The following is a 26,783-nucleotide window of genomic DNA, read 5'->3' as shown; positions in this document are numbered from 1 at the left end:
CGGGGTCTCGGGTGGGTCCCCGCAGCATTAATGAGCCGGTATGTTTGATGAAGAGGACCCAGTCAGTCTGGCTGGGCGGAGACAGCACCACTAACAGCTGCTGTCACCACCGCTGAGGGATCACACCGCTCCACCAGCTGCCGCCACTAATTCATCACACACACACCGAGTCGCGCGCGCAGATGGATTCACACACACACACACACACCTACGCAAGCAATCAGCACACACACATATGCGCAGCCACAAGATTGATGCACATGCCGGTACACAACGAGATGCCCTGTGTGTGTGTCTGCTATCTCTGTCACACACACTCACACATCTATATGTACACACACTGAGACAGACTCCACCCTCCTCCCCTGCTCTCTCTCTCTCTCTCTCTGCCTTATGCACCAGCCTCTCCCTTCATTCCTGGTTTACCCAACTCCATCTCTGCGTATTCTCCATCTGCCTCTCATTCCCCGAACGTAGCATGCTTCCCCGGACTTCTGTTTCTGCACAGTGAGCCTTTACAGTACTTTGTGGAATTAATTGGGAGTGAGAAAGATCATCTCGTTGATCTTTGGCATTTTGTCACCGCGTATCCCAAAGATCACTTGTCACTCAACAAACGTGCCCAGTTGTAATCCTTGAAGCAGCAGGTGATTGGGTTAGGAAACCAAAGAGAATTCACACCTGACTCTGCAGTTCCTCTCATCTCTACAGAGCGTCTTCTGGCCTAAACTTTACGGGTGTTCTGTTGCAGCAGCAGCTCTCATAAATAATATGCTTAAAACCCAGCTGCTAACTAGCGGCAAGGATCCAAAAAGTAACAGGCAATGTTCAGACACCAAACAAGAGGGTGCAGATGGATGGACACAAACACAACTTGTATTTTCTAGCAATGTTCCTTCACTTTTTAAGTTGCTGTGTCAGCGTTGACTCTAAAGCTTTAACACAAATGCATGTATTGCAGCTTTACCACTAAGGTATTCTGTGTGCAAACGCATCCTTGTCTTTAAATCCCCTGTGTGTAGATTAACGATGTGTATCCAGTCACGGAAAAGGTAAACTCAGCAAGCATTAATAACATGAAATCTGTTCTACAAAGAGACCTTACAGAATAACGTGTTATGGCCATTGCTGAGAATCATTGCTGGTACTAAAAAATACAAAAACTGAGTTACCGTACTTTTCGGACTATAAGCCGCGACTTTTTTCCCCATTTTTTTTGTACAGCTAACGGCCACTAGGGAACCTCCTAAATCTATGGATTTTACAGGTAGAATTAACCACCTTTAACACTACGGGCTCTATGACCGGTCCGCGCCCGCCACCTTTAAGGGGCGGGCTCCAGCAGGAAAAGCTGGAGGCCGGAAAAGAGTGAGACAGGTAGCGCGCCAAAGTAAAAGTGGAACCGCGAGACAGAACGAGAGCAAGACAGACGGACAATTTAGCTGCTGCGGCTTATATGCAGGTGCGCTTTATAGTCCGAAAAGTACGGTACATATGTTGACGAAATAATACAAATAATGACGTGTTTTTCATTGGATTATCTGATCAAATGTGTGTCTTTTCTCTTGCTGGAGCTCTTTCACAGTCCAGCTATTGTGCGTGATAATGTTCACCCGAACCACTTCAGCCCCCCTTGAAAACACCTGGTTGCTTTTCAGTGCAACAAATGTGTCACAAATTGTACTCTCCAGGTGTCGCTCCTCTCAAGGGGTCCAAGATTGTAATGAGCTCGATAGTGGTGGAAACAGAGAGCAGCCAAACAGACATTCTCTATACAAAATGTAAGAGTTTTCATCAGACATCTTCAAGTGTGGGCCGCGTCATTTCATCTTCCACTCTGTTTTTGAATGTGGGCATCACAGGAGATAATTGCCTGAGCTTGACTCTCTATTCCTCTTATCTATTCCTATTCTTCTTCGCCATATTTCCTACATAAACAATATCACTGTGGTCTCTCTGAACGGAATCACTCCGCCACTGCCTATAGGTTTCACTCTCAAATAGCACGGCATTTAAACAGGCACTTAACCTACAGCGCAGAGTACTCCGAGGCTGCCTTTGAGCACGCATCGCCCTCATTATCCTTGAACCTGAATCAGAGTCATTCCAGCCTCATCAGTACCAGCCAGGGATCCTGTGATGGCCTCTACGCCACAAGGCTCATACCCAGAGATGGCAAAAAGTGCACACATCCTTTACTCAAGTAGAAGTGCAGACTAAACTTCTTTACTCAAGTCAAAGTAAAGAGGGCTTTGAAATGTACTTAAGTAAAAAGTACCCATAACTAGCAGCTGTTTTAAACAGTACCTGACCTCCCTTTATATTAATGGAACAATAATGTCATTGTTAGCTCATGAATGTTTCCATGCTGAACAACGGCAACATGACAACGTTTCCATTGGTCCCTCTTCTTTAGAGAAGACCAGGAAGTGATGGATACACGGATCGTGTTCAAATCAATAGGCACGCAATGACTCTAAATAATAATGACCACGCAGATTAAAAGTAAAGTAGCAAACCTGTTTTGAAAATGTAAGAAGTAGAAAGTACAGGTGTTTGTGTTAAAAATGTAAGAAGTCAAAGTAAAAAGTCGAAAAAATGTACTTAAGAACAGTAACAAAGTATGTGTACTCCACTACTTCCCACCTCTGCTCACACCACACATTGATATCATGCAGACATTGCAGCTCAGGTGCCGAGTTCTGTCAAAAGAAAAGCTGAACACGAGTTCTCCTGTCGGGACGCCGCTGTAGATTATTAGGGCAGTGAGTTAGCTTCCACCTTTGGGGCTAGTCGTGAACCGGCAGCCTGTAACTCGGGGGAAATACCTGTGTGGCTTGTTCTATCAGCTCCATGGCTGCTGTACTCTGCTCAGTATATTGAACAGCAGTTGAGGTAATCAGTTTTCAGCTCTCAGGTGCAGCGCCCCTCTTTTCCTTTATTCTTTTTCTCATTTCATATCCAGTTTTTTTTTCTATCCTCTCATCTCTTTTCCTCATCCCTGTCCTCCTCCCTCTCTTCCTCTCCCTCTCCTGCGAGTGTGTGATAGGCAGCGTTAGCCGGTGGGTGCTGCGCGGCCTGATTACTGTGAACCATCCACAGCTGCAGCCGCCTAATGAGGAAACACTCCTATCAGCCCGTAATTGCTGTTTAAGAAGCTGGGTGGCACGAGCGTTGCAGAGTCGCTCAGACCGGCTGCGGAGCGAATCACAAACCGCCCGGCAACCCATTGACAACACAGCATGTGTCACTCTGTGGGCTTCCATTTTTTTATTTATAAGAAATCCTTGTTTTTTTCCCCCCCCAGTGCCTCTCATTTAGTATTCTTCCCGTCAAGACTTTGTATGATATCGAAGCTAATTTACGAGATGAGGAATGAGAGTGGGATGGGGATTTGGAGACGTAAACAGAAAAGGGGAAGCAGTGAGAATATGAGAGAGAAGAGATCGGAGAACATTGAAGGGGAGAAAGAAAACAATTAAATAATAAGAGGAATGAAAAGACAGAGACAGGATAAGGCAGAGGAAGAAAAGGGACTCAAATGAGATTAAGAAGGAAGACATATTAAAGGATAAGGCTGGGGATTTCTTTCGTCTTCTAATTGTCAACAAACCCCAGGAAACCTCAAGTTGTCCATCCATCAATAACCTTTAACTTCCCCCAGCAATGGCACTCAAGCCGATTAGTTTCCACTGATAACATCCTAAAAAAGGTTGCCGCAAATACATATTTATATATATTTTATTATGTTGCTGCGTCTCAGTTTTGCAAATGTAACTCAAACAGCAGTACATATTGCATTTTCCGTGGCCACCTATTTACATGCGCTTGTGAATATTTACAGCACCAGCACAATTAAATAAACCACGGTGCCCATATTCATCGCATTGAAGATTAATGCAATGGTGTGGCTCATAAATGTGTTTTTAATAGTGGACATAAATATCTATATCAGAGTTTGACTACATAAACAGTGCTTTCTACCATGATGAATAGAAAATCACCAGCTTTTAACTTTACAGTATGGAAAAATAAGCAGAAGAAGAGGGAAGAGAGAAGTTTCAATACCGACACACTGAGAGAGAAATGAAAAATTGGCAGGTAAAGTGAAACCAAACTGAAAAAGATTGAACGGGTATGAAATTAGAGGCAAGTGGAGACAGACAGGCAAAGGGAACAAAGAAAACAATATCAGCCATGTGTTATTACAAGTCAGAGAGCAGGGCTTTGAGAGATACAAGATGAAGGTCAAGCAATAAAAAATGTTGAAACATTCCTCCCTCTTTTCCTCCCAGAACCCTCCGGACTGCAGTAAGGCGAGAAAGCTGGTGTGTAACATCAATAAGGGCTGTGGTTATGGCTGCCAGCTGCACCACGTGGTGTACTGCTTCATGATCGCGTACGGCACGCAGCGCACGCTCATCCTGGAGTCCCACAACTGGCGCTACGCCCCCGGGGGCTGGGAGACCGTGTTCCTGCCCGTCAGCAACACCTGCACCGACCGCGCCGGGGCCTCCACCGGACACTGGTCAGGTACGTACCACACACACACACACACACACACACACACACACACACACACAACCAACCATATCTATGGATCTAATTTCCTGCCATAACTCCACAAACTAAAGTGTGGTTTGCAAATACAGAACGCCATCTACAAACATGCATTACGCTTTGTCACCTGATTTTTATTTTTCTACTCTTAGAAAAAAACGTTTTGGACTTGTCAAACCGAAGATGAATTTGTCTCTGAAACATGATTTATTAGAAAAATGTAATGTTTTTGTTTGATGGATACGTTTTATATTTGCAAAAACTAAACGCATTAGTTTGTAGATGGTGTTTTGTATTTGCAAACCACACTGTGTTTGTTAGTGAATCCTAAGGCATTTGTAAAACTTTAGTTTGTGGAGTTATGGCAGGAAATGAGCTCCATAGCCTCAGTGCCCTCATTGGTTGCTTATCAATCAAGTGACCCTTGTGTGTCTCCGTCCATCTCGGCTCAAAGACGGGGTCTGCCAGGCCCCTCTTTTGTGCAGCTACAGCGGAAAAACAAAGTGTGAATTCCCTGGCTAAGCACGACTGAGCAATTTCTGTTGAAGCACTTTGGCAGCCAAAGTAGCAGCAGCCGGTTACTGTATAAAGGTCTCATTGCCAAGAAAGCCCGTGACTTGAGTTCAGTGAACAGCCTGCTCCTCTGACCTGCGTACGTTTAATACAAACAAAGAATGGATTAACCAACTCTTGCAGAAATGTTGTGTATGTGTTAGAACGGAAGATCCTAGCAATGTTTGCATTTCTATCTGTATTCCGAGTATCTATCATCATGGCGTATCTATAATTAATCACAGTGATTATGGCAAATGTAAAAAGTGTATCTGTTGGTTTCTACATAAACTTACTTAGGGGTCTTATATTATCACATTAAAACTTGCCTAGTGCAATGTAAACATTAGCATACCGAAGATTCACTTGGACATCAATATTTAATCTAGTGTTGAATGGGGAAATTGTGTTTGCTCTAACACATGCACAAAAGTACTTGAACCCCCGGAGCATAGGTCCACTGCTCTACTCTTTAAGCAAAGCGTATGCGTATGAATCGATAAAAAACATCTCGTATTCAGCCATAAATATCGCTCATTTATTTGTATTTTTTTCAGAAGAAAGTAAACATTTCTGCCAGTGAAAGGCATAAAGGATCATAGACATATATTCAAGGTCTTGGCATTCAATGTGCCTCTAAACTGGACTAGCTTGAGAGCTATTGTTGGTCTAAAGCAGTGCTTCTCAAAGTGTGGTCCGCGGACCACTGGTGGTCCGTGAGCGCCCCCTAGTGGTCCGTGGGTATATTGGTAACATTTCACATTTTAAATAAATAAGTTAATTTAAGTTTTCCGCACTCTCGCGGGAATATCTCCGCAATGGAGCGAGGTTAAGTTTCACTTTTGATTGCATGATATAGCCCAGTGCAACACCTTCATCACACATGTTGCCACCTGTTTGTACCATTTTCAGGCGATTTGTAATCTGTTCTGGAAAAACGAAGTGTTTTTGGATATTTGTGGAGTTAGGTGGTCCGCGGTTTTTTTATTGGTTAAGTGGTCCTTGGTAAGAAAAAGTTTGAGAAACACTAAAGGTACCTTTTTTAATGATTTTTTTTAAGGTGAGCCCTGAGATGGGACCTGAAGTTGAGCGAGGCTAAAAAGGGGATTTTGAATTTTGTCTGGTTTTAGTGACTCCCTAACACCAGCAGGTCAATGTTTTCAGCAATACTATGAAATATCTCAACATGTACTGAATTGATTGGTACAGACATTCATCGTTCCCAGACAATGTGTCCATTTAACTTTGATCGCAATCAATGGTGGTTACACATTTACCACCACGAGGTTCAAATGTGTGCTTTTGGGTGACTTGTCTCAACAGCTATGAGGGGGATTGACTTTAAATGTGGTAAATCCCCCTCAGGATGAATTGTTTTATTTGGGTGATCCCTAAAAATCTTAAGATGGGGAACATGGTAGACTTTCATAATGATAGCATTTAGCTCGTAGCACCGCTGTTCCCATGTACAGCCAAACAGAGCAGCCAGCCTCGCTCTAATCTTGTTATTAAGGTGAGTATTAGAATTGATCCACCACATATTGACTGTCCATAATAAACACCATGTTCAGCTTAATGTACTTTGAATGTAAAGTAGCTTACACCTTGGATCGATGTGCTTGTTTGGGGGAAAGCACCTCCTCTCCAACGCTCGGGTTGCAGAATAGTTTATGGAAGAGATTACATACAGGTGTGTTTGCCTCTGCTTGCTGACAAAACCAAAAAATGATGATGATTTGGAGGTTTTAATATAAGACTATGCCTGCATCCTTCTCTCCCTCTCGATCACTTTTTCTCATTGCTTTCTTGTTCTCATCACCGCATCCTTTCAGCTGTATATTTTTCTCCTATCGCTTCGTTTGACTTGAGCTCTCCTGGGTTCTCCTTTCTTATCTCCTGCTCTCATAGCGTCTTCCCTTTTCTTATTCTCCTGCCTTTCATGTGTCCTTTGCTGCTATCTAATGTCTTTCTCCAGTGCCTGTCTTACAAACAGCCTCCTATAGATCCATATATGCCATCTGGCTTCTCACAGCCAACTCACTTCAAACGCCACTCCCCAGGCCATTCAACATTCTGAATTCATGTCATTATTAAGTCATGTAATTGGCAGAGGCAGTATTTTCTGTTGACCAGGCCAGGTAACTAGCTAGGCATAGCTAATGTAAACCTTTTGTATACTTCGCTACACATGTGCTCATCTTTTATTTAGCCAACAAGGCCCCATTGAGATACAAGATATCTAACGGTGCAGGCCAGAACATTCCTCGGGGCAATGGACCACACAGGGATAGTAAAACCTTGGATTCATACGTAGATAATATGCATTAATATCTCACTAATTTAGTGTTTACCCTTGCCAGTGCTATTACAGCGTTTGAATGTCATGAATACTGATCTCTTTAAAAAAGGCCAATAGCCACATGCATTTGCAAGTGCGGTTCTACAGTACAGAGTACACTGGCCTTGTATTCTAAGGTTAACCAGTGTGTGTGTTAGCTACCATGCAAATGACTCGATAATAAAAAGGCTTTGCACAGTGCCTGGAGCTTTGCACCTTGAGGACAGCGTCTTTTTCTAATTTTGTTTCTCATAAATCCTAATCATCTGTCGTATTATTTGGCGGTAAATGCCACCACTCCTTTGTAGTCACCTTCTATTAAAAATGTAATGCGCATACTGCTTTGGGTGTTCTATGCTTAGCGAGTCTTTCTGTTCTTTGCCTGAAATTGACATTGTTGGTCTTTTATGTAGGAGCCCTATTTAATTCCTTCCCTCTTCATTTACCTTTACATGGTTTACCCACTTTCTTTTAAGTGTTTCCCCTAGGATGAGTCATCTACTGTATAGACGGAGAGTGGATGTGCAGTATATTCATGTGGGACACAAATCAAAGGTAATGATGGCGTCATTAGGGGGCCTGCTGGTTTTGTTCCCTCAGATGGAACAAATAAAAACAAAAATAAATCATCATAACATGCAGTGAACCCCTGTATGAGCTGCTTGTTGAAAATAGAACAATTGCCAGGAGCTTTATTATATTGATGCTACATTATGTCCAACAGGCTAATGGCTGGTCAATGTTTTGTTTTACCCAAATTAAATGTTTCCTTTGACTCGCGACTTAAGCAAATGTACTAACCACTTGCATATTTTACCAGCTAATAGATGGTGGTGGTTTGTATAACCATGATTATTTAATGGGAATATTAATACAAGTTGATCCACCTTGTTTATCTTGTGTGGCTAATTCAACAAATTACAGAAAATTGGCTTTTAGTTTGGATCTGTGATAACAAATATATATTTTTGTTTAACCTTATTTATACAGATGAATCCCATTGAGATAATTGATCTCTTTTTCAAGGGAGACCTGCTCAAGTAGTTCCACATGAAACATAAAAACATAAACAGAACAACAAAAGGACATCATACAGCATCATTTACATAATTATCCACATAAACAGGTACCAATAGCTTCCGATTGAGTAGCATCCAACCGAGCTTTAAAAACATTTAGTGGCACCAGATTGTTAAATTTCCATTTCAATTGCAGACTGTTCCAAGACAGAGGAGCTGCGCATCTAAAAGCTGTCTTCCCTAAGACAGTCCTAGCAGTTGGCACATTCAATAAAACCAACATCATGCGATCTCAGCAGTAGCCACTTACAATTCTCCGTGAGATCAGGGGCAGATATAAGATGGGAAGTTTCCCTAGCATGGCTTTGTATATAAAAATGTACCAGTGACTGAGCCTCCGTACAGTTAGTGAAAGCAAACCAGCCCTTGCATACAGGGTACAGTGATGGGTTAATGCTTTACAGTTTGTCACAAAGCTCAGTGCGCTGTGATACGCAGCATCTAACTTGACCAGGCAATTGGCAGGTGCATTCATATACATCAAATCACCAAAGTCCAAATGTGTCCAAATTCCAGTTTTTAGTACTTGACCACTTTAGGTTCTCATTGTTACTTATCATGCATATTTCTGTCGGTACTAAAAGAAGGAATTTAGTTTGAATCCCATCCCTCCGGTCTATTAATCCACTGGTGCGTGTGGCTGTTTTACTTCAACTTTTAAAATTCAGTGGACAGCATGAGCGGTCTTTGCACTACTTTACAGACCTGGTATATCAAACTAAATTCTGAGCACACAAAAGGGAAACCGGGCTTCTTATGGAACAATGGTTCGTTGATCAAAGAGCTAATTTGCCAAAGAGACTGTATTCCTTTGAGGTTCTCTGTGGAGATATCACTGCCTTACGAGGGGTCTGCGGAGCGGCAGCCGAAACATAATGTTCCCTGCCATGTTAGGACTGGAACAAGAGTTCTCAAGTTCATAAACGTTCATAATCTTAAATGTATTATGATGAGAGGCTCCGTATTTTGTGTCTGGATGACTGGCCTCTCCAGTTTCATCGCTGTGTTAATCTCATGCAATATGTATTAGGCTCGGTATACACCATAGGCTTAAAATACAGTGTTTTGATTCTGCTTAGTGCTGACTGTCATGCTTTAGTCATGACGCATACAGGACATGTATGCAGATGCTCTGGAGTTGAGATGAAATGTGAAAGAGCTATGTGATCTAATTAAGTATCTGTGGGAGGCAGACAGACTGCATCTCTGTACATGTGTGCCAAGAAGTGCAGGCCTCAAAACATGCCATTCCCCTGTATATGGATCATGCCACTGCTGTTCTATACGTAAGCAAAGACAGGCCTCGCAATATGTTTCTGTTCAATATTTAATGCTTCTACCAATTTATATTCAGTTCCTGCTCAGACATACAGACGCATAAATCGAAGCCTCTGTCCTTGTGTTTCTTATTCTGTGAAAGGCCATTTTTAATGACTCATTATGCCGTTTACTTGGAAGTGTGTTGTGGCTGTGTTTGCATCTGTGTTAGGTTCTGTCGGTGGCAGTTAGAGAAGACGCTCGAGCCTGACAGAACACAGGCCTCAAACTTGTTTTTATTTAAAACTGGGGGTTTACACAAACGCATACATACACACACACACACACACACACACGGACAAAAAAAGCTCTCCTTGGGTTTTAAGACTGAAAGAGAGTGAAGGTTTTGTCTGCCAGGCATATCCCTTCTGGTGCGATGAGATTAGCTCGGGCTCTTTGTGTGTACGCGTGTGTTTGTGCGTAAATGCACATTTATTTCTTATTGTTGCTTTTTTTTGGATCCCCTTTAGTTGTCTGCGTTGGATCGCCTTTATTCCATCTGATCACAAAACCCCTATAAGCCCGTTCTGTGTGCGTCTTATCATGTCCATGTGTGTGGGTGGGGTACATGAGCGTTGGCATGTTTCTCCACCTTTATTCGCGCATGCAGGTGTGCGGCATGCAGCTGTACGGGTCTGTGTGTACGGACAGTTGGCCTTGATGTGCATGGAGGTCTGGCCGTGCACGGGGGCTTTCTTCTGCCCAGAAGGGCGACCTTTAATCAGCCCTGCTCAAGCCTCTGCCCAGGGCCTCTGCCAAGCAGGACTCAGCCTGAAGGGGCCGAGTGCCAGACCACCGGCCCCCCTAACCCCACCACACAGGTCCTTGCACCGGCCCTGGCCCTACACAGCCCTGATGGAAGGGAGCTTACCTTGGTAGCTGCTGGAAGTGGAATGGATATAATAGTGCTTTACCAATAAAATTAAATATATCACTGCGTCACAGCGCCAATCATTTATTCGGACAGAAAAAAAAACTGTTGATTTATTTGAACTTGTTGAACTAGTCGTCTAACCTGAACAGTGTACAAGTCATGTTTTTTGGCATCAGAAATGAAAATGATTGGAGTTTGTGGTTTTCTAAATCCTACAGACAACCTGTTACTGATACAAGCTCTGAAGCAAAGTCAGTCAAGTCCATTTTATTTTTGTTGCCAAAATTGACAAATGACTATTTTTGAGGAAGGCCACTAAATAGGTTTTAAACATGCAGTGCTCAACGGTTCATCCATTCTGTAGAAAATAAATCACTAACCATTTTGATAATCCATGAATTGATTACTTTGTTTATCTACCATAAACACCACACATGTGCTGGTTTAGCTTCTCAAATAACTGCCTTTTTGCTTTGCTGTTTATTGTGTATTATTTGGTCTGCTCGAAAAGCAACCAGCAATTTGAGGACATTACCTTGGGCTCTGCGAAGCTGCACGGATTGTTTTTCTCTGTAGTTACTGATATTTTATAGGTTAAACAATTGATGAATGAACATAATCATTGTTTACAGCCCTAAACGTAAGCCCTGTTCTCATAAAGGTTGAATCAGTATTGAATATTGAGTGTGTTATACTCAACAGGAGAGGCCCACGATAAAGACGTCCAGGTTGTGGAGTTGCCCATCGTGGACAGCCTCCACCCTCGGCCCTCCTACCTTCCCCTGGCCATCCCCGAGGACCTGGCCCCGCGCCTACACCGTCTCCACGGCGACCCCTCCGTCTGGTGGGTGTCCCAGTTCGTCAAGTACCTGGTGCGACCTCAGACGTGGCTGGAGAAGGAGATCCAGCAGACCACCGCCAAGCTGGGCTTCAAACACCCCATCATCGGGTAAGGACACTCAGTTCTCACAGCTCAGTGTGTGTGGCTCTGTGTTTCCTCTCTCTGTGGTTATAATCGCTTTGGAAATAAAAGCGTTGTCGCTATAGCATACCTGTACACTTACGTTTACAAAGTGCTGCACAATCAAAGCGAACAGAGATATGGCCGTGGGGCTGTGGTGGAGCAAACACTGCTTTGGGTGAGGTTAATATGAGGTTAATGAAATAGTAGCAATACAAGTAACTTAATTTGGCGCTTGTGTTTTGTCTAGTTAGTTTTACACCTCTATCTTTCCTTTACAGTCTTTCGCTTTTCATAGTCGCAGCTCACAGTTACGCAAATCAACTTGAAATGTCATCGCTCTGATTCTGACTTTTTTTATTGCATTAATTTCCCCATGAGGGTTCTTATTCTCTCGTCTAATCCAAGTCAATTCATACGGAAGACCTTCTGATCTGATATTGTTGCTAAATCAATGAAATAGCCGTCAAGTAAAAGTATCTCCGACAGATTTAAAAGTCAGTAAATCCGAACAAGAGATGGAGCTTGTGATGCAATTAATGGCTGCGTTTAAGATGAAAAGCCGGAAGCCTTTCTTTTATCTTCAATAGTCTTTGTTGATTAAATCATAAACCAGGCTATATTAAAAAAAAATATTATTGTCAACAAATCCCATAAAAATACCATAAACAACTCTAAATAAATCCCACAAACAATTATTATCGTTGTTGCCCAAGCCTGATTCACTGAGTGTCGTTCCTCTCTGCCGTGCCATTATAGTAACACTATTAAAAACACATAACTGAGCCTCACTGCATTAATCCTCAGCTGAAAACTGTCCCGAAGAATGCACAATGTACTCATGTTGTATAATTGTTCTTAAAATTAAATACCATCAAAATATGTGCAATATATACATTATAATATACATATGCCATTAATAACTGTAACTGTGTAAAAAAAGTAAAAAGCAGGGGCTGCTTTCTTTTTTTACATTTCTTTTTTATTATATCATAACTTAGTACTTTTTACATTATGTAACATGAAGCTGTCTGTGGCTCTTTCCCGCCGTAACGATGTCTTCTCTGTGAGCCTAATAAAGGTATTCTGATTCTGAAAAACATAAGCGATTTAAGATTTAATAACAATTTAGAGACCTGTTTTTAAAGATTTAAAATCATTTTGACCCACTTGGTGCAGCAGGTTTTTAATTTGTTTTAATGTATTCATTTATTTAACGGGGACAGAGCACATTAATGAACATCTCTGTAAACGTGCCAGAGTTAGCCAAGAGGCTATTTTTCATCCGTAGTCCCTGGACAGATTTGAAAAGTCAACCTAAAACACATTTCATTTTAAACAAGTAAATACAATACATTTAAAACATGCAACAGACATTACTGGGATACTTAAATAAAACGTTTTAAAATACAGAACATTAAAACAAAAGAAATAAAACGAAACAAAAGAACATGTTAAAACACAGGCGGTGGGTTGTGAGGAGCAGAAGATTGGGTCAGTGTTGGCAGGGCTGATTCCTCACTAACCAGGTTTTGATTTAAATAAAGTGAATGTCTCTGATTGGAGGTGGGATTGAGTTCCATCGCTGAGCAGCTTTAACAGAAAATGAAGACTGACTGAAAGAACTTTTTCTGAGTGGAATAATGCAATCTCCTCTTGTTACCCTAGTTGCAGTTGTGCGTATGTTAATAAACTGTCTAAGAGGAGGTGAGGTAAGGCCGTTGACAATCAAAAAAGGCAAGCATTTGCATGTTTCATGAGGTTTTCCCAGCTTAGCAAGTTGTATCTTTGGAGGTTGAAGGGATTGACCATTGTAGGGCATTTGACATAATGTCTGGTGAGCAGTCAGTCATAGAAATGTATCTTGGCAGATTCCCTAACGTTCCTGCACCGTCACATGAGACGGATTCCCCTCAGCTAGGAAAGCAAGTAGTTTAAAACTAATTCTTATAGTTATATCCAGATTGTTATTGAAGTAAGCTTCAAGTTAAGTTTACTTCTGTCACCCTCTTCGTAGGATTCTCACTTTTCGTAGCCTTTTTTCTTTTCATTTTTTTGCTGCAAATACTCCTCACTGTTCTTCAGTGTTTTTGTCATGCTCTTCTCATATCTCCCACCCTCTTGTTACACGCTCTCGTTTTTCCCCGTCTCTTTTCTCAGATGCTTTCCTCTTTGGGTTTTAGTTCTTCACCTCCCTGGCATCTTATGTCTCCCACCCCCCTTTCTGTGACTCATCCCAAACTTTTCCAATCTCCACATCCTCTCATTTGCTGTCTTCATTTGTTCACCCTGTTTCAAGACATTTCACACTCACCTCTCACTCACATTCCCCCGGTGCTTATCCCTAGTACCCACAAGTCTCTTGCTCTCATAGTTTTACACACATCTCTATCTGTGTTCTTTGTGTTCCCCCCACCACCAACCCCTGATATATCCCACCCTTTTTCTCCGTCATACCACTGGGGAGAGGCTTTTTGAAATGATGTGCTGGGAAAAACAAAGTTTTCATCCCTTTTTTCCCTGGTCCCTTCTCAGCTCCACTCTTCTCTTCACTGATGTTGCAACAAAGTGCCTGTGCGCCTCAGTCAGCAGTCAGCACTATGGGGGAAGGCGATATGTGTGTGTAGGGAAAAGTGGGGGGGGGTTAATGTGAGATGCAGCAGTGGGGCTGAAAGAGAGCTATAGTTTCAGAGCAAGAAAAAGGCGAGAGGGTGGCAGCAGTGGGGGGTGTAAGGGTTGATGGAGAGGGTACCGAGAGGGATAGAAAGGCAGCTTGTCCCCAGAGTACCCAGCAACCTCCAGCCGACCCCCACCCGCTCATTCAGCACCTCCAGCCGACCCCCCCTGCTCCCTCAGGACGCTGCAGGAAGGCTGCGAGCCGCCGACTAAAGGCTGCTATCGGCTCCATGCTGCTATCGGCTCCATGCTGCCACCATTTAATGCTTCCTAATGGCAGTCAGGCTGGTGGTCGGAGAGAAGGAGGGAAAGTTGGGTGACTGCTGCTATTGCACATTCTAGAATAGCCTTATCGCCATGGCAATAGGGTTACCAGGAGATGGAATTATGTATTTCATAATATCTTGTTTCAGCCGTATATGAATAAGGCGTCGATAAATTGTGTATATGTGGGGTTATGTTTCAAACACAGTATCTCTTAGATTAAAACACAGACACACTTCCTTTTGAATGATCAATATTACAAGTAAAAAACATGTTGTTATTATAATAACGCTGGCTCATTTTCTGGTTTGATATTTGTATTTCGTGTTCACATGCTTTAACGTAAAAAGGAAAAATGCTTTAAACTGTATTTTTTCACCAACTTATTTAAAACAATTCTTATTGCATTTAATCACTTTCTGTTATTTGTATATTGATATCCCAGTTTACATTAAACTGAGGGTTCTTATTAATATGGTGCATGGGGAGAAAACGTTTACGAGCAAAACATTATTTTTAATCGGCTGTGTTAAAAATCCAATTATTAGTTTATTTAAATTAAATAAATTATGATTGTTAAAAAGTTCTACCTCATTTAAAGCTAAAGTTGTATTATTATGAAAATTAAATAAATGCAGAAACAACAAGCTGGTAACACAACATTGAGTTGCTATGTTGATACGATGCAGTAAAGGCAAAGGGTTGGGCTTTGTTGGTGAAAACACCTGCCTGTCGCGTGTTGAGAGAAAGACCAAACAAATATATGACATTTAAAAAAGATAAGCGAACCGCTGCTGAGGTTAACTGCAGAGTCGATGATCATTTCTTTCATTATTAGGAGGGATCTCTTTCACATACAATGTAAACAACCAGCCAGCTACCGCAACATTTAAACCACAGTTTAACAACATGTTCACAACTGCCCTACGCGGCAAATTAAAGGCGAGTTATACACCCAACACCTAAATAACACACTTTAAATTGACCTTTCCCTTTCAGGGTATAATCATGAACGTGCAGTACATCTCAAGAACACATCTGATTTGATGCCAAAGTGAATGTGTGTTATTCTACAGCAAGTAGTAATATGGTAATATCTGTTCAACACATGCTGCTGATAGGCATCCAGAGGTCATTGTCAAACATATCATTTATTCGCTCGACATGTTGTTGTCAGTTTCCAGCAGAATCAGCTGTGTGTGTGTGTGTGTGTGTGTGTGTGTGTGTGTGTGTGTGTGTGTGTGTGTGTGTGTGTGTGTGTGTGTGTGTGTGTGTGTGTGTGTGTGTGTGTGTGTGTGTGTGTGTGTGTGTGTGTGTGTGTGTGTGTGTGTGTGTGTGTGTGTGTGTGTGTGTGTGTGTGTGTGTGTGTGTGTGTGTGTGTGTGTGTGTGTGTGTGTGTGTGTGTGTGTGTGTGTGTGTGTGTGTGTGTGTGTGTGTGTGTGTGTGTGTGTGTGTGTGTGTGTGTGTGTGTGTGTGTGTGTGTGTGTGTGTGTGTGTGTGTGTGTGTTCTATTATGCTTTTACGCCCACCTTGAGGATTGCCCTGCCTCGCCAGTGCTGTGTGAGTAGAGAGTAAATGGATTGAATTATTGTGGCAGCAGTGTGGGAGAGTCTCGGGGAGGGGGAGATGGCTAAGAGCTGAGCTGTGCCTGTGCTGCTCTGACACAGAGAGAAAGGACCGCGACAAAAAGAGAGTTCACAGGAACAAAAACCACAAGACATGAAAGAGGGAGCGGGAGAGAAAGACCCCGATGAAGGAGGGGAAAGCCTGGAGTCAAGACCTCTGTCCGAGGAGAGACAGCGAATGAAAGGATCGGACGCCCCCGCTGACACCTCACTCACCTTTTCCTACTCCGTTCTCCCACGTAAAAAGAAAAGGGTCTATTCCTGATGCGACCATTTCCCAGTCACTGTTTGATCACCGCCGGCCAGCGGTGTTTATTTCTCTGGACCTCTGACTCTTTTCTCTTTTCCTTCCCCTACCTCATTCTCACAAACACGCTAGAGGCAGCCTTGAGGTTAGAGACGCTTTTTGAATCCCTAAAGCAACCGGGGAAAGGAAGTGAAAGACTGATCCACCAAATTACCCTGGTCAGCAGTAGATGGTTGAACCAGGTGGATCTGTGTTTCTGTTCGTGGAATATTCCGTTGTCCCTTAATAGGTGAAGGTTGAACCATTTATTTTTTGTTTGTTGAAATGTCATTTGCTCCTCAGGCCAGAAGTCACCATGCAGATGCGGCTGGGTAGTTTTGTAATTGAATTTTGGATGGAATGAAATTGTGTTTTTCGTCTATCAGTTTGCAGGATGCTTCTGCGTTTCCATTCTCGCCGGTCTTTTGTTCCGTTTACAAGCTTTGCTCTTCCCTTCATGTGCAGCCGGTGACAGCAGTCTCTCTTTGTCCTTGCTTATTGCAAGCGGTGACAAAAACACTGAAAAAGTACAGTTGTGTTTATTTCCCAGTCTGTCCATGTTTCTGTTTCTTAAACGTCCTCTCTTTTTGTCGCCGCATGCCTTTTCTTTTTCCTTTCTTTCTTTGTGGTTTGCTCCATCAAAGATTTCAAAGGGATACGGTTGAAGGGATGTTTTTATTTATGATTTTACGACACGTGAAAACAAATAAGAAACAGACTGTTCAGTCAGAACTAGGATCTTTCACTAAGGATAAAAACACTTTCTTCACTACAAGGGCATTCAGAGAGTGAAAAGCCCTGCCAAGGCCAAATGCCATATCTTCCAATGATAACACAAATCTACAGTTCACTGTTTGATGTCTAGCTATCTCTTCTGCTAAATGAAATTGGTTTCCCTTGAAATTGGGTTTACATTTTTAAGAGAAAGTGCCCTGTTGCTTTCTGCATCTGTACTAGGACGACTCTATTCATACTCCCTACTTCTTTAGAGTGCAGTTGAACAAAACTCAACACAATATGAAAACCATATCATGTGTGTGTGACCCTGTCTGTGTGTCTGTGTGTCTGCAGAGTCCATGTGAGGAGGACGGATAAAGTGGGGACAGAGGCGGCCTTCCACCCCATCGAGGAGTACATGCTGCATGTGGAGGAGCAGTTCCAACATCTGGCCAGACGTGTCCACATCGACAAGAAACGAGTTTACCTGGCAACCGATGACCCCTCCCTGCTGCAGGAAGCAAAGACTAAGTCAGTGTGTGTGTGTGTGTGTGTGTGTGTGTGTGTGTGTGTGTGTGTGTGTGTGTGTGTGTGTGTGTGGTGTGTGTGTGTGTGTGTGTGTGTGTGTGTGTGTGTGTGTGTGTGTGTGTGTGTGTGTGTGTGTGTGTGTGTGTGTGTGTGTGTGTGTGTGTGTGTGTGTGTGTGTGTGTGTGTGTGTGTGTGTGTGTGTGTGTGTGTGTGTGTGTGTGTGTGTGTGTGTGTGTGTGTCCGTGTGTGTGTGTCCGTGTGTGTGTGTCCGTGTGTCCGTCTAATGCAGGGGTGTCCAAGCTACGGCCCGGGGTCCAAATGCAGCCCTTGGACCATTTTGAATCGGCCCTCAGCAAATTCAAAAAAGTATAATGAAATATGGCCCACAAATTAAACATCTGCTATTGTACTTCTTGAATATATGTTCAAATATATAACACAGTATCCATGTGTTAATAAGCCCAATTTTCAAACCTAACAACCCTTAGTTGATAAGAAAAAAGCCCAATAACACATGTTCATAACAACCTTGAAACATACCCTTCATATTTCCTTTTATTATAAGCAATCTGAGCCATCCTGGAATGAGCTGCCAACACCATACATGAAACCCTAAGGCGAGCTGTGTGGTTTTGTTCATCAATATCAACCATCATTTACCGACATGTGATTGATTTCTCAAACTTGTAACTTATGAGGCAATATACCTCTCGTGAGCAGCCCAGCCCTTCGTATATGTTTCTGTGTGTGGCCCTCGGTGAAAAAGGCTTGGACACCCCTGATCTAATGGGTGTGTGAGAGTGTGACTTTCTGCCCAAGTGTTCCTCTGAGATTCTGACCACATTTAATATCATCGTTTCTTGAGACTTGACATTTCTCCGTCTCTCCGACCCTCCCAGGTATCCAGAGTATGAGTTCATCAGTGATAACTCCATCTCCTGGTCGGCAGGCCTTCACAACCGCTACACTGAGAACTCGCTGAGAGGAGTCATCCTGGACATCTACTTCCTGTCTCAGACCGACTTCCTGGTCTGCACCTTCTCCTCACAGGTCAGCCCACAGGCAGCATGTACAGCTTGATATGGGGGCATTCTTGCTGTGTGTTTTGGTATTTGGCTAAATTGACATTTGTGATGGATTTGTTGGGATGCGCTCGCAGACAAAGAAGTATGGAGGTGGAATCAAATAATAATGGTGGCATATTTAGTTAAAAACATGCATTTGATGTTGTTGTTTTGAGTCATGTAATTGGAGAGAGTGGGAGAGAAACTCCCTCTAGATGGAACTTTAGGATTTTAGCCTTTGCGGACCACTTACATGCACTGAAGCCTAAATAACAAACATGTGACTGAACATATGTAAATGATAGTGAAAAGCGAAAAAAGAGGTTGACATTCTGGAAATTGTCTCGACCTTTCAGGCACATCTCATGACCTTCATCAGCGGAAAGAGCCGAGTTGTCATGGAGATGATTCATGTGACCTCAGTTGTCACATAGCTGAACTTCCAGGCTGAGCCTTCTGTAGATCCCGTGATATCAATTTAACAGTTTCAATGAAATCAGAGGAAGGTCACCAGGTGTGACTGAAAGCTCATGAATATTTCAGAGAGAAGACTTCTTTTTTTTTAAGCTGCTATTTTGGAAATAAATGATCGACTTTGAAGCTGATTTCATTGCTTTGTGTCGTAAATAACAAGTACAAGCACAGAATTGCAGATATAAAAAAAAGGAACGAGAATAACCTTGAAACGGAGATGACCCTTTAATAAAAGCACACTTGAGAACAAAAATACCTTGATTATATTTTTAATTACGAACACAGCTTTGGAAAAAAGAATCGGGTCAGACAAAAGGTTTTGTGCTAAAATAGCGTGTTCGAGCCGTCGAAAAGACAATAGTCACTTGATGTTTCCAGTTTGTCCCGAGGCACACCAGAACCTTTTTCATAATCACGAGCATGTAATTGTCAACAACCTCATTGACCCATTTGTCTCTCGCATGATTCACATTTATTACGCATCTGACTTTACAAAAGGCATTTGTCATCTATTATTCTGATCATCTCAGCTGCTAAAGTGCTGTTTCATAGAGAGTTATAACCCGGACTGGACGGGCTTCCTGCCAAGCCTAAAAATAATATTTGAGCCGCATATTTTCCTATTCACACACTGGCTTTAATAGTCCACTTCAAGGATCTGAATGGAATGAGTCGCTTAGCACATGTTATCCCTCTTTTACCAGCCTGAGATGCAAAGTATGTCTTACAGAGAGAAATCCTTTTATACCTGGAGCAGCGTGTTCTCTTGCCTTCGCAGCCTTGTTGTCGAGACGAATACATGCATGTGAATTTATAGATGTAAGACAACTAATTCCTGTTTCTGTTTGTGTCTCAGGTCTGCCGTGTGGCCTATGAGATCATGCAGACGCTGCATCCAGACGCTTCCTCCTACTTCTATTCCCTGGACGACATCTACTACTTTGGCGGTCAAAACGCCCACAACCAGATCGCCATCTACCCCCACCAGCCGCGCAGCAGCGAGGACATTCCCCTGGAGCCCGGAGACGTGATCGGCGTGGCGGGGAACCACTGGGACGGATACTCCAAAGGCATCAACCGCAAAATGGGCCGCACTGGCCTCTACCCTTCCTACAAGGTCAAAGAGAAAATTGAGACGGTGAAGTACCCGACGTACCCCGAGGCTGACAAACTGCTCAACGCTCAAAATAAGTAAAAGAAGAAATGAAAAAAATAAAAGAAGCAAAGGTGCGAGGGGAAACACGCAGACTCCGATTCCAGGGAAGGAGGCTGCTTTTGTACAGAATAGAGAGGCGTACTTAGTGCGCTAAGCTGCGAAGAAAAGAAGAAGCCTGTACCCAGGGGTGATGGGGATGAGAATGCACTCCTATGTGAGAGCGTGTGTTTGTGTGTATGCGTGCGCGAACATGTGTGTGCACTTGTGTAAATGCCTGTGCATATGTCAGGTCATGGAAGACTTGCACCCTACCACTGCTCCCCCTGCCCGATGCTCCGACGTCGGCTCCGTAGAGATGTAGACGTGAACATTGATTTTAAATAAAGCAAGAAAACAATTCAAATCTTCACAACTGACCGAGCTCGCTCACCTGAGACAGGACAGGGACTACTGTAAGACTCGCACGCTGGAGTGAGCTTCGAATCAATGACTGGAAAAAAAAAATGATGACAAACTGGACAAAAAGAGTTTTGATTTTTATTTAATTGCTTTCAGTGGTTCTGACTCTAATCTTGCCTTTTTTCTTTCCCTCCTGTTTTTATTTTGTTTACTGAATGTACTGTATCCTCTTCTTGCCATGCTCACCGCTGCCCCCCCATCACCCCCCCCCCATTCCCCTTTTCCACTCACTGTGCTTCCTCCATCTCGTCTTTTCATGTGCAATTAATTTAAAAAAAATACCATATTGTGCTTTTATCAAGTGTTTTTAAACGGTCTTAATTTTGTGCGTATGGGGCTTGTGCATTGTATACTGTGTGTGTGTGTGTGTGTGTGTGTGTGTGTGTGTGTGTGTGTGTGTGTGTGTGTGTGTGTGTGTGTGTGTGTGTGTGTGTGTGTGTGTGTGTGTGTGTGTGTGTGTGTGTGTGTGTGTGTGTGTGTGTGTGTGTGTGTGTGTGTGTGTGTGTGTGTGTGTGTGTGTGTGTGTGTGTGTGTGTGTGTGTGTGTGTGTGTGTGTGTGTGTGTGTGTGTGTGTGTGTGTGTGTGTGAGATCAAGTGTGCCTGTGTGTGATGTTTTAAGGGGCCATGTGACGACCTGGTGCCTGATTGATGGTGAGCAGTGTGTTTTTATCTATTCTGGCTTTCCTCCTGACTGAATAGTGTGTGTATGGCCAGCAGGGGACAGGCAGTGACAGTGGGGACTGTCCTCAGCCCCCCCCCACCCCACCCCACCCCACCCCACCACAGCACTTGGAACAATGGTGAACGACAGTCACTCCGCGGGTGAATGCTCTAGTGAACGATGGTAAGATTACGTGGAGATTGGTGAACTCATGGTGCACGCACACACACAGACCCAGGAGCCGTCCCGAGGCTCACCAAAAGAAGCACTCCACTGAGATAATGTCCTTTTTTCAGCATCTCTGCTCTCTTCTGTCCATTTGTTTGTTTGTTTGTTTGTTTTTTTACTTCTCACATTGCTGTTTTAAAATAAATGAGGATGAATATGCCTATGTTTAAAAATGATAATGCTATGTCATACTCAGTCCCCCATCATGAAGGCTTTTTTATCATAACTTATGTTCTTGGGCATTGTCTTTGATAACCACGGATCGAATAAACTTGAGAAACCAACACAACAGTTTGATAAATTGTTATGATTCTGTCCGCCATCTGCTCCGCCATCTCCGCAGCGACACCTGCTCGTTCAATCAGCCTGAACATGCCTCTGCATTACACACATTCCAAACCGGGAATCAAGGCTTCGTCTATTTTTGAAGAGTTCATTTCCTGAAGGGTACCCATCTATTTTTGAAGAGTGACAGTCATTACCTGAAGTTCTTCTTTTGATATCCCCATCAAAAAGAGGACCCTGCTTCTCAAATTGATATAATGTTGGCATCCCAGGATTAGAGCTTACACTCCTACCTTCAAAAGTACCAGTAGTTTGTTTTATAAATCATTCAGCAAATGTGTGAATCCATTTCAAGTCATTACGGAGCCCCACATCTTAAATCTGTCTTTGATCTACGTTTCAAACTAAAGACGGAGATCAGTACCTTCAACAGAGACATTAGCGTCCTTCGTTTAAATATTCCTTGTGACAGATGACGTTCTTCCCTGTGGAGCCCGTAGACTTCCTTCTCCAGTCGAGAGTCCTGATCGTTTATGATCTCGTTCTGTGTCTTATTTATGTGCTGTCTTGTTACTTTCTTACAGAGAGTGCTTTGGGAGTTTCATTACAAATCCCTCTTTAATTTCCACGCTGATCTGCATGCTTCATTGGACCCCCATAAGGATAGCCGCAGCAGCAGTAGCGGAGATTGAGGTTCCTCGTGAATAGTAGTTTTATTGGGTTTTTTTTCCCCGCCTGACAACGATCCGCAACCAATTTAGCCGTCGTTGACAAAGCTTTCACAATGCACATGCAGCGTGTTGCAGTTCATTGAACATCTTTCTTCACTGGGAAAGAGTCCCTCGTGGGCTTTATAAACACACACGCTTCCTGGAGGGCACTTTAATTAAAATGCAATCGTTGCTGTCACAGTGGCCTGTAACAGTCGTTTAAGAGAGACGTTGGTACAGTTAATTATTCTGTTAATTGGACTCGGCTTCTGATAGAGAGCATTCAAGTTTTGAGCAGGCGGTTTTCCTTCTCTGTATTTGTGGTGTAATTGTCGCAGAGCTCGTTGATATTTAAAGGCCTCCCCCATAACGTTGTGTGGTTTTGTGAGCTGAAAGGAAATCTGTCACATCCCAGTGCCTTATTCCTTTACAAACACATGGTTCAACAGGTTGTTTATCCATACTCTTTGGTCACTTCATTCTTTGGAAAGATTCCCTCCAAAGGTGATTACAGGGGAAAGAAGTGGAAAACAATCCATACCATAGTCATTGTTTAGGATTTTTGTTAAATAAAGTGTTTCCTTGCTCAGCTGCAGAGGAAAGACTTTTGTATCACCTATTATGCAAAATCCACTTGTTCATGTCTCTTATACATCAACATGTGTCCCCTCTGTGTAAAGAGATTCTGAAAGTTTCAGGAAAAAAGATTCGCTCACTTTTTGTCCTGATCCATTTATATAAAAACCTGTCTGAAAATGAGCTGATCAGATTTTGGCCACTTTGTGATGTCATAACGATTATTTTTTTGGCTTGTTTAACCATTAGCCAATAATGCCACCCCCCCCCCCCCCCCACCTTATCACCTGAATCTCCTCCTAGAGCACCCTTAGGCCCGTTCACACTGGAGTACTTTTCCCCGTACTTTTTCCGTTTAGTTCCGTTAGTGCCCCTTACTGTATGTTGCGTTCACACCAAAAAGAGCACTTAGTCCCGGGAACTTTTACCCCCATTTTTAGTGCCTGCTACAGAGGAGGTACTATCCTGGGGGGAAAAAGTGCCCCAGTTCTGATTGGCAGGGCGAATTGCAAACCACGGCCCGTAAAACTCTGAAAAGTTTTGTGAAGCCGCCATTGTATTTGTGGCATTAGCATTATTAGCATTAGCCCCGCGCACCAACGGAGAGAGAATAACTTATGGCAACTCAAAATAAAACATGGGAGCGGTGGAGATGAGGAGGTGTCGGCATTCTGGCGATTTAATCGGAAGGCTTCAGTAGAAGCTGCTGGGAGTCCCAGCAGCTTCTACTGAAGCCAGTCCCCAACTCCGGACGGGGACTTCGGGTGGCAGTATACGCCGTGAAGTTGTTTGCGGCCTGCCAGTAAACCAAAAGCAGAAGAAGATGAAGTGACGTCAGCGGCTCATTTGCATAATCTTCCCTCAGGGAACTTATTCCGGTGTGAACGCGATCTGTATTTAGTGCCCTGGGGTACTAAGTGCCGGGGCACTAAGTGCGGCAAAGTACTTGGTGTGAAAGCAGCTATTGTGTTCTTCTTAACCAAATATCTCCCAGAGGGGCGTGGGGAGGGGCTCCTTATTTTCATCTAAAGTAACAGACAGAGAATCAGCACTTTTGAAACAGGGCTGAAACAGAGGGGATTATGGGATGCTGCAATGATCTGTTTGGTGTTTGGAGCCAAACACTTCAGAGACATGTTCTGTATATATCTGAGAAAAACAGTATAATAGGGGACCTTAACAAGGCCTAACTTCCAATCCGGCCTTTCCTACCTCAACCAATCCTTTTTTTCCATCCAAAACCTATTGGCAGGAAGTGGGTTATAAAACCCTGCAGCAGGGAGTATACACTGAGTTGATTACATCTGCTGCCCCTGCTCATTTGGTGGAACGCCATTTGTGTCCATCATGGAACAGGCCTTGTACAAATTGATGTTTAACATTTTCATACAAATATAAAAAGTTAAAGTTAATAACACAAGTAACATCTCATGTGAGATCAAACAATGCCTTGTCTTGTTCAATAATAATGTAAAGTGTTTATGTTTACAGGTTCAATTCATCTTTAGGGATTTATCATCTGTACAAATCAGGCAATCCGTGCGAAATTGAGGGAGTGTCTGAAGAAACCGTTCCATAAAGCCTTGCAGGTAGTGTAGCTAAAAAGACTAACTTTGAAAGATACAAACTTCATTTGATAACTCAAACTGCTGAGTCCTGATACTCAAATAAGCTTTGGGTGATATTGAACATTTGGAATAGATTGAAGGCTTTGGGTTCATTTCCTTATCTTGTAAACTGGAATTACCTGAGAATAAATAGGCATGTGAGTGTTGCTTATAGTGACAAGTTAGAAAAAAAGTTGAACCTGTTCTTTAATGCTTCAATAACATGGACCAAGTGTTCAATGTGGCCATGTACCTGATGGAAATCACATTATATAGAGATTAGTGGGTACGCCATCGCCCTGTGGAATTCTAATCTTATAAAGGGCAGCTGTTTTAATTCCGACTGACTCATGAAAAAGGGAGAGGAAATGGTTATTGTAGTCCTGGCCGTCTCCAATCGGTAACAAGTGAAGTCTGCCCTGCGGTACCTTGCCCACATCAAAGCTGAAAGAGGAACCAGAACAAGACACTGTAGGGTTTTCCCAAGGCAAAGAAGATGGCAGGTTGTGAATCTTTGCCTTAAATCAACTCCACAATCGGCCACTTTCTGGCTTTATTAGCTCAGTAATCCCACCTGTTCTCTCCACTCACTATAAATTTGATTCTATAAACCTGATTCTTGGCACAAGGCAGGGAAAGCTCAATGCGCTGACAAGTTCATCATCACTCAGAGGAACAAGGGCATTTTGCTTGGCACACGTACTTTAACTGCTGATCCCTGCTGTGAATCCAATAAATCAGAGTTTCTTTATTGTAATTTGGAGAAAAACAGATGCCTCTTTATACTATACACACAAAACAGTTGCTACTGTATACCACATCACGTTATGATTGAAATAAGGAATGTGCATTTCTTATTTGATTGTAACAGCAGGTATAACATTTCCAATTTGATATTCTCCTTTTGGAGATGGAGGTCTCTACGTTGAAAACTATTTGATTATTTTTCATTTGTTCGACTCATGCAGTGAATGTACATAAACAATGATTGATTCCGTTTTCAAAATGCCAGATTATTTTCATTGTACACAATATATCTAGCTTTTAGCTGTGCCTACATTATAATTGTATTTATCTACACATTGTTATCATCCAGGAAGCTATAAGTGGTTGGTGTTTTGGTATCACCATCAATCTCATTTGGGTTGAGAGTGTAGTCGGTAGCAGGTATGTCAGAAATATCAGCCGAACAACCGGTTCATGATTTTAATGTACCAGCAGTGGAGTTTTTGACAGTTTTATGAAGAGCACGTTGCTGATCTGATCTGTGAGGTTACACAAATAATGGAGCCGCAGCCAATCGACTCTCTGCAGCTTCCTTTGTTGTAAGACAGACAAAACGCTTTGGATAACCAGCCTGATGAAGTGATATTAGCACTGTGACTATAGTGTAACAGTAAGGCATATTAATACATGGTAATGATAGCAGTGAATGTAATAGATGGTGTTTAAAAAATGCATTGTGGTTTATTATAAAGCCTTTTTCTCATAGTATTGGACGTCATTCCTAACAATAAGTGTTGAGATCAAGGAATGTGCTTTGAGCTCTAAATCGAGTGTTTCTCTGAAATATTTAACACTAGAATGATATGAAAGGAAATGGCTTGGATGGATTGTGATTTGTAACATAACATTTAAAATGATGTTGCTGGTTGGCAGCAGGTGAAAGCTGACCCCAGATTCACTGTTGTTCTGGAACAATCATTCAATATAAAGAGAGTATGCCATGACGTCACTCTCCCGCCTGAACACGCCCCTTCAGTTGGACTGAGTGGCATGACTACAT

At 42.7% G+C, this 26,783-nt stretch overlaps 1 protein-coding gene across 2 annotated transcripts in view; it reads left to right on the top strand.

The window, feature by feature from the left end:
• The window catches only part of fut8b (fucosyltransferase 8b (alpha (1,6) fucosyltransferase)), a 103,127-nt gene extending 81,776 nt beyond the window's left edge, over positions 1–21,351 (top strand). For both annotated transcript variants that reach the window (XM_034076273.2, XM_034076274.2), the window contains exons 6-10: positions 4,296–4,533; positions 11,423–11,669; positions 17,604–17,780; positions 18,677–18,827; positions 20,172–21,351. In XM_034076273.2, coding sequence (XP_033932164.1) covers positions 4,296–4,533; positions 11,423–11,669; positions 17,604–17,780; positions 18,677–18,827; positions 20,172–20,510 — 1,152 coding nt within the window. In that variant the 3' untranslated portion in view covers positions 20,511–21,351. The remainder of the gene's footprint in view (positions 1–4,295; positions 4,534–11,422; positions 11,670–17,603; positions 17,781–18,676; positions 18,828–20,171) is intronic.
• The last annotated feature ends 5,432 nt before the right edge of the window (positions 21,352–26,783 follow it).

This window comes from Pseudochaenichthys georgianus, chromosome 24, assembly GCF_902827115.2.
Source record: "Pseudochaenichthys georgianus chromosome 24, fPseGeo1.2, whole genome shotgun sequence".
NCBI classification, from domain to species: domain Eukaryota; kingdom Metazoa; phylum Chordata; class Actinopteri; order Perciformes; family Channichthyidae; genus Pseudochaenichthys; species Pseudochaenichthys georgianus.
This window is presented reverse-complemented; position numbering and strand designations above follow the sequence as displayed.